At 40.8% G+C, this 8734-nt stretch overlaps 1 protein-coding gene across 2 annotated transcripts; it reads right to left on the reverse strand.

Moving 5' to 3' along the window:
* Positions 1 to 1455: 1455 nt before the first annotated feature.
* On the reverse strand, positions 1456 to 5116 carry cysltr1 (cysteinyl leukotriene receptor 1). 2 transcript variants are annotated; one of them, XM_071541312.1, is made up of 3 exons: positions 4989 to 5095; positions 4185 to 4228; positions 1456 to 3523 (listed from the first exon to the last, which is right to left on the reverse strand). In XM_071541312.1, exon 3 carries the CDS (start codon positions 3504 to 3506, stop codon positions 2463 to 2465), a length of 1044 nt encoding a protein of 347 aa, XP_071397413.1. In that variant the 5' UTR covers positions 3507 to 3523; positions 4185 to 4228; positions 4989 to 5095; the 3' UTR covers positions 1456 to 2462. The 2 variants fall into 2 exon arrangements, with proteins under 2 accessions (XP_071397413.1, XP_071397412.1); XM_071541311.1 differs by lacking the exon at positions 4185 to 4228 and having other exon boundaries at positions 1457 to 3508; positions 4989 to 5116.
* Positions 5117 to 8734: the final 3618 nt, after the last annotated feature.

An 8734-nucleotide genomic window follows, 5' to 3' on the forward strand; every position in this document is an offset into this window, starting at 1 on the left:
GTTAAACCATTTCATATGGTCAGCTCTTCCATGTTGCAGTCGCACACATGGTAAACTTTAGGAGGCAGGGTTGGGGTTAATCCAGTGCTTTAAGTGGAATATCACTTAAGTTCTGACATGAAACCTATTGTAAACACGTTGTGAGACTACAAAGTCTACCATTCATTATCAGCAGAGCAGCTCCAGGCTGCACATAAATTTACATGACATCATAGGACAGTGTGCTTGTTTGTTGGTTCCCAGCTGGGGTGAAAGAGTTGTTGATGTTCGCAAATATTGACTGAGCTATCTTAGATCATGAGAGTAACATAGGAGAATTATTCAAATTTGAAAGGTATTCATGTTTAAGGAAACAGCCATTGAACAACTCTTAACACATATAATAATGATGAAGAATATTTTACATCTGTTTCATATTGAGTTTGAGCATTACTGTGATAATAGACACTATAATTTTCTCAGATAACGTTTCGGCCGGTTAGGTAGGCCTACCTGTCAAGATCTGTGCTGTTCAGAAATGCACAAGAAATATAATTTATAGACCAGGTTCTCATAATGTATGTGAATAGAGGGCCACAGAAAAGGCTGAACACCTGTTTTGAATACAGATCCGGAAGTTACTGTAACTGTTTATGAACTGTTTTGAGGAGGTACACATGTTGAAAAAGTGAACCTGTTCTGCCAAAGGCAAAATAACGTTTTAATCTTAATCAGTGCTCATAAAACCAACTCCAAAACACTCAAGAAACAGTAAACTGGAGAACAGAGATAAAAATGAATTGATACACAAGCTCTTCTGTATTGCATAGTACACTGATATCAATGGTAAATGATTTAGAAACAAATGAATAGGCATGTAGGAGGGACTTTCCTTACTTCTTCTAAGGCAAGGAGCAGGAGCATCTCCCTGTGAGGTACGTTAACACTGCAGCCATAGAGTCCCATCTTTAAGATCGCCCTACTATCCAGAGAGAAACAAACATCTTTTTGTGCAAATGGAGGAGGGAGCAGATCATGTGCTCGATATTAAGTTATGAAGTGGTAAAACAGTGGCTCTCTGTGTTCTAGTCAGCAGTGTTGGCCCCAGCAGTCCAGTCCCTCAGTGGCTGTTGTTCTGTATTGCTGATTGCATCTGTTAGCTGGATTTATGGCTGCATATGGTGGAATTATAGAATGACCAGTAGATGTTCTCATTTTGTCTGGGAATATAACATGTTTTATAACTCCAGTTTTTATGTCTTGAGTTCATACAGATGGGAATATTTTATTATTACATATTATACATCATTTAATGTTTTAGGGCTGGTCTAAAAGCAAAAACAACAATTCATGGTTTTCTCGTCTTTCATAAATAGACAGAAAATTGATCAGCAGGGAGTCACTAAGAGAAAGACCGACAATATCTGTGCAAGACTGACACCCAGTGGACACAGTGTGAAACTCTTCATGTAGTAATTACTGTGAACTAATACAGTAGATTTCCTCGACAACAAGCAATTTATGATCATACTGAACAAACAACACATGATACACAACACAAGATGATTTATTGATTGAGTTAATATTTGACAGGAGCGTGCCTAATATCACACGTTATAATTATGTATACAGCAGATATACAACAGTAAGGTTGATGGTGGAGCTTCTATTAAATCTTATAAAGTAGAGGTGAGTCCTTGTTGACACTGTGCAGTTGTATGATGAAAGCTTTTAAACGGAGGCTTCTTGAAAGCCACCCAGATGAAAAGACATGTAATACAACATAATACATTCACACATCATGATACATTTACATTTGTCATTTGACAGGCAGAGCTACATTGCTATTATCTACATTACCACCCCATATTTTATGAATATCTGTATTTTTCTATGGCAGCGGTTCCCAAACTGCTCTTCGAGGCACCCACCAGCACACCTGATTGAAATGAATGAGGTATTGATTTATTATTTATTATTACATTATTCAATGTATACATTATTCAATGTATAATGAGATGTGTATGTTTGGTACTATTTTGACCAGTATTTTGACCAGTATGTTGGCCCTATTTTTTGTTTGAAATTACAATCGAATGTGGTCAGTAGTTGATAAAACAATATCAAAAGTTAGATTTTACCCATAAACTGAACCTCTAAATTGGTCACTTAATTTTTTCCAGAGCTGTCACAAGATGATTCAGAAGTATACAAGCACATACACATTCAGCAATATGTACACTTTAGAATAATACATATTCTATTTTAATGTAAAATGCCCTAATGAGACTCGTTTTTAAAGTCTCTGTTCATGAGTCCACTAGTCCTCATATGCCATCTTTTCTTTTGTTACCTACCTTTCATCCTCCCCTTCTGCATCCCTCACCTACTCTTCCTATTTTTCAGGAGGGTTAAAGTCACCCTGAAATCTTTAACACAGCCTTCTAAGCTGTCGGCTTGATGACCCCGCTTCCTAGTTTCAATTAATTGGCCTTTAACTGGTTGTTTTCCCTGGTGTCTGGGCCTGCTGAAGTGTTGAGCTGGGTTACATGGTGCTGGGTGCTGCCCCTCGTTGACGGGCGCAGGGTGGACAGGCGGCTGCGGAAGCCCTCTCCAGAGAAGAAATAGAGCAATGGATCAAAGCACGAATTGGCAGCAGCCAGGCACAGCGTCACCACAACCGACTTCTGCATGGCTATCCGCTCTGCGCAGGACGTGTCGCTCCGGGACAGGAAGTTGAGGTGGATGCTGCGCTGCACGTGGTACGGCATGAAGCTGATGAGGAAGGCCAGCATGACGATGACGATCATGCGGATGGCCTTGTTGCCCGTGCCCCGCTGGCGGCGGGCAGTCTGGTTGCGGGACAGGAGAGTGCGTATGATGCCGGCATAGCAGAGCAGGATGATCAGGAAGGGCAGGGCGAAGCCGACCACCAGGGACAAGTAGTTCAGCATGACCAGTTTCTTCAAGTTCCCCGAGCCGACCTGCGGCGGCTCGTAGCACTTGGTTTTGTTTGTCTTGTGGTCTATAAACTGGCCAGACATCAGAAAGGGTGAGGACGAAACGCAGATGAACACCCAGACACACGCACACACCAGGCGCGCGCGGCCCTCTGTCACCAGCCGCAGGTTCTGCACAGGGAAGACAATGGCCAGGAAACGGGTGACGGACATGGCGGCCATGAAGTAAATGCTGCAGTAGAGGTTTACATAGAGGGCGTAGGAGCTGATGCGGCAGAGGAAGTCCCCCAAGTCCCACCGGCCCCTGTTGACATAGTAGAGGACGCGTAGAGGGAGTGTGCTGACACACAGCAGGTCGGACACCGCCAGGTTCAGCATGTAGACATGGAAGGGCGAGCTCTGCCGGTAGGTTCTGATCAGCACCACCAGGGCGAAGCCGTTCCCCACCAGGCCGAACACTGTGATGATGGAGTAGACTGTGGAGTAAACCTGGTTACGGAAATCATCGATGGACGGACAGACAGTAGAGTTTTCCCCTACGCTGTCAGTCAGATTCACCTGCTCCATTTCTGACCATAACGATCCTCAACGAGAGAGAGAGAGAGAGAGAGAGAGAGAGAGAAAGAAAGAGAGGAAGAGAGGGGGAGACAAAACGAGAGAGAGCAACTAAGAAGTTGATACAGTGTTCAGTAGGGATGAGACCATATGCTTATCTCACAATACAATTCGATATGCGATATGGGGTTCATGATTCGTTACAACCACAATACGATGTAATAAGTAACAGGGCAATGAAAACAAAGTATGACTGTGTAGAATTATGTTTATTTCAGAGCCACAAATTTTGCATTGGTTTGCTAGAATGTAAACAACAATTTAAAAATGTTATTACAAAGTGCAAATAATATAATTTGGATGGAGAGCTTGATATTGTGATTGGTAAGCCGTCTCATTTGTAATTACTACAGCAGAATAAGATGTAGGTAATATTGCGATTCATTTTTCTGCCCCACGATACGTATTGTCACATTTTTATATTGTGATATATTGAATTTCGATATATCGTCCCATCCCTAGTGTTCAGACTAGTGAACATACAAACATGTCGCTTTGTTCTGCATTTGTTTTGTTCTATAGGAATCAAATGGATGCCCTAGGCAAGGAAATTAATACATACACATCCTGGTCAGCTATTAGAAAGTGTGTGTGTGTGTGTGTGTGTGTGTGTGTGTGTGTGTGGTTTACTGCTTCAGATTGTTCTCTACTCTCTGCTGCATGCGATGCAGGTTCTAAGAGAAGAGGGGAAAATCAGATAACATGTCTGCACTCTATCCTGTCACACGCGGCAAAGGTTTTGTGTTTCCTGAGTATAAGAGAGAGCCTGTTTCCGCTACATGTTATTTCTACTGTACCAAACATGTTTTGAGCAATGCCATGAACCATAATGAGCTCACACAGAAAAAACAGCTACTGCTGATTCCTGAAATTGACATTGACAAGTCTGACATCCTGTGTTTTATCGCAAACAGGATTTAAAGTTTTGCAACATATCCAGATAACTGGATGAACCTCTGATAAACTGTAGTGAACAATTTAATTAACATAGCATGAGTGTGTATTTTAACATCTGTGACTTTGATATGCAGGGTGATAATTAAGTAGCCTAACTGACACTAGCCTGAACAGAGACTAAAATTGATTCTCAATCTAATCCCACAGTCTTCACCACCCAATAAATGACTGCTCATCGGGCAATTAAAAACTCAGAAGCGACTCGAGCAATTTAGGAAGCAACTCGGCTGTTTTCCAACTGAGTCAATTTCGATATTTCCTCCAACCCCATGTTTTGACTGACTGAATATGGTGGAGGAAGATTTACCTAGAAGCTGAGATGTTTGCATTGGTGATGCATTGCATGGCACTTTAATTCTCAGTCAGTTACTTTCCCTTCTCAATAGTAAAAAAAAAAAAAAAAAAAAAATCTGCTTTTGCAATTATTATATTTGCGATAAAAGCAGGGCGAGCTTAGACAAGTTTTATTTTTCTTACCGCTGAATTCCAAGCGGCTGTCGGGAAGGTGCGCCGGCTGATCTGCGCCTCGTTGTCGAGCTGCCTGCAACAAGTGTGGAAGTGTGCAGGTGGCCTAGCTGCGCCTCTGTCTGCCTCCTCTGCCAAATGTCCCAGGAGCTGTGGGAGGATGCTTTTGGAAACTCAGCGGTGGCTTAGAAAGTGGGACTGGTCTTTCTCCTCCACTGTGTTGCAGGATAGCATCAAGACCTCATGACATCACCATTTTTCGAGCCGCACAGGGCATTTATGGTAATGTGGAAGAACGGAGGGTGAAATAAAGCTTTTCCTCAGAATTTAGTTGAGTTATTCTTGTCCACAGTTGAATTGCGTTGGTGCTTCCTTTATTTCTGTTTCCGCAGCAGAGTATCATCACGTCTCAGCTGCATTTTCAGGATGAAAATTAACTTCATACATCATCTCAGTTTTTCTTCTGAGTTCCTCATTTGCCTATGGGACCGGTTCTGGTTCTGACAATGTGTGTGGAAGGGTGCTGCAATCTGAGTCAGCATGAACACGTACCTTTTTGTCATGTGTTTACACATGACTAACAGCCACAAAGAATAGCTACACTGAATAATTAAGTTACATCAACCATTGCAGCATTGCAGCTCATCCTGTTTGACATGTGATGCCATGCCAAGTAACACTGTTGAGTTTGGCTCGGCTTTCTGCAGCAGAGCCACGGTCAAGGTATGTAGTCAACTGAGGGTGTGAGGTGAGAAGGCAAACAGATAAAGATGTATGGGTCAACCAGATTAATCCCTCTTGACTGATGATGGAAGGGTCTTGTTTATTTCACAGCATTTCCTGTCTATTGCTAATGACTAGTTTACACTTAGCAAATGGAGTGCGGATACTGCAGTGGAAATGGATCATTTAAAAGTTGAAAAGCTTGTGTGTGGGAAGGGCGGGGTAATTCATCTGCACTGTAACTCATTTAGTGGTGAGACACTGACTATAGCACAGACAAATATTCAAACTTACTGGCACTCAGGAGTAGTCTGTATCAACACCACAGATCCAAATCATCAAACAATCTTTATTCAATTAGCTTGATAGTGCATTAAGTGTACTGCAAAGAATAATTGTTAAAAGGGCATAATGGTGCATTAAGTGTCTTGATCCTTCTGATGGGCTGTTGAAAGTGCATTTGGAGTTTCTGAGTAACTCTCTCTTTAAATGTCCAATCAATCAATTGATGGTTAGAAGCATAATGCTTGGTGTTCACAAGGGATTTGGGTAGTTATGGAGTCATTGTACTCTCTGCCACGCATATAGCGCATTTATACAACTTTGATTATCTTTGACTGCTTGTAAAGTGATTGAGATATCGTTGGCATAGATGGGCAGTTAAGAGAAACATTTTCCACAACCAGTGTGCTCAACACTACATCGGACATGACAAGGAAACTGTCATACTGTACATTCATCAATAAATAAATCAGTGTTTTCAGTCGAATCCTATACAAAGATAGATATAATATAATAAATGGCATGGCCACTAGCTAAATATAATACGTCTCTGTGTCCAGAGATGTTAAATGTCAAGTGATGGTTAAGTGGATCGTCAGTTTCATGAGCTGTTGTGATTACTTTGTGGGCGGTAGCTGCAATGGACTAACTGTCAGAGTTAGTTCTGATATGCCTCGTCTGTTTACTGTTTTTGTTAACTCAATGCTAATCTTTCCAGTGAATTTACTGTTGTTTGAAAAATATATCTAGGGTAATTCATCTGTATCAAAATGGAGGCTGTTCTTGGCCAGTTCATTTTGCACGGCATAATGTGGGCGTCAAACATTAACAAACCGTTGTCATGCCTCCGATGGTTTCGCCCTGTCACAACTGATCCGCTGTTTCTCACCTCTGCTTTTCAACATATGTAGGAATACAGCACTTTCTGTCTCATTTGCTTTAATGTCCAACAGTGACAGCTGTTTATCGGATGATATGTTTATTTGGATACTTGGTTAAAGTTGCCAGGAACATTCTGCATATTTGAGCTGAGTCCAGCAGCTCCTCGCAGTCCTTCCAGGGAAGTGGTGCAGCTGTTTCCCAGGGTCTTCTGCTAATATACATTAATCATTCCTGTTTGATTCATTAAATCATTCATATGGCATTACAATGTTGGAGAAGTCCCCAGACTGTCACACACTGCTTCCAGAGAATGAAACACAAAATAGTGCAGCTTAGTTTAGTTTATTTAGTTAGTGATAATGATGAAACAGGATGAGATAAATACTAATTGGTGCAGGTGAGATAAAAAAAACAACAACAGACAAAGGGTTTACAATAAGAAATCCAGATGATAAAAGATGCATAAGCATTAATACCTGGGTGGTCTTAATAGTGTGAAGTTTTCAAACAGACAGGTTTTATAGGCAATTTCCTTTAATTGAAATTAACTGGAATTCAATTCGATAAAATGTTATTTACTTTCTTCTGCTCTGAGAGACTCTGCAGACTGGGATGCTTATAATAATAACCGTACCATAAGGCTCAGTCCTTCCCGCAGCGACCCGGGTTCGAATCCGGCCTGTGGTCCTTTGCTGCATGTCCTCCCCTTGCTCCCTCTCCCATACCTTCCTGTCTCTTTCTCTCACTATATCTCTCAAATAAAGCATAAAATGCCAAAAATAAATAGCACTTATCAAAACACATAGTTACAAAGTGCTTTAACAGAAATAAAAGACAGAGGCAAGATAAAAGACAAAACAATGAGGCACGTTGGGCTTATGTAGGTCATCTTATCTCTGGCTTTCACTCTTCATCATAACAGTTGAGTGAAGCACAAAGCACACCTCAGAGATAGGACACTGCCAGATCATCAGCACAAATCAATGAGACTTCAGGAACCTAGTTGCAGAATTAGTTGTGGTTTTTGAATGTCACCCAGAGCATCCGTTAGCTGCTAGTGTAGCGTAGCGTCTTTACATCTCAGCTCATATAAGTCAGATCAACATCTGACTTATATGAGCTGAGATGTACAGATGCTATCTCCATTCACATCCTGGATGCTACAAGTAAATTACTGTCACAGCAGCTGTACATCCGACTCAGCACACTATGATAAATAAATACCATAAAGCTTTCATAATGTGGTACAGCATCATTGTATGTGGTAAGATACATACAACTGTTATATACTACCAGTCAAAAGTTTGCACACTCAAGATTGAATGTACTATGTTTTACATTATCTTAAAGCCATTTTGATCTAAAGGCTTATGCTTAAATGCTTGAAATTTTTTTTTTTAAACAAATATAAACAGTGAAGTTGATGCCTATGTATGAATTTCTTTCCAAAGCCTTTGCCTTTCCATCAAGGCAAAGGGCGGCTACTTTAAAGAATCTAAAATATAAGATAGATTTGATTTGTTTCACACTTTTGTGGTCACTGCATAATTCCATTTGTGTTATTTCATAGTTTGATGTCTTTACTATTATTCTGGAATCCACAAATAAAGGCAGTGGAAAAAATTGTTCCCAATGGCTCAGAGAAACATGAAATAGAAAAGGTGGTAAACAGTATAATGCACAAAAAACAGATTTATTTGCTACAAATAGTGCTGAAAAATTACAAGCACTTCACAAGCAAAAAATGAACACAATTATTCTTGGTGGGGCAGCTGCTCATTTGCAACGTTTTTCAAGCTTGGCGCTCTTCCTCAGGCACCATCAAGATGGTAATGCTGACGTGTCACTAGAAATAGAGGAAAAAAGGAAAA

The sequence above is a fragment of the Centroberyx affinis genome, unplaced genomic scaffold (genome assembly GCF_046629955.1).
Source record: "Centroberyx affinis isolate AG114_WGS23_722 - 3 ecotype Tasmania unplaced genomic scaffold, CSIRO-AGI_Caff_v1 ptg003850l_1, whole genome shotgun sequence".
Taxonomy (NCBI): Eukaryota; Metazoa; Chordata; class Actinopteri; order Beryciformes; family Berycidae; genus Centroberyx; species Centroberyx affinis.

Bases quoted from the DNA above. Each gene is read 5' to 3' on its own strand.
- cysltr1 (XM_071541312.1), bottom strand. From the start codon at position 3,506: ATGGAGCAGGTGAATCTGACTGACAGCGTAGGGGAAAACTCTACTGTC.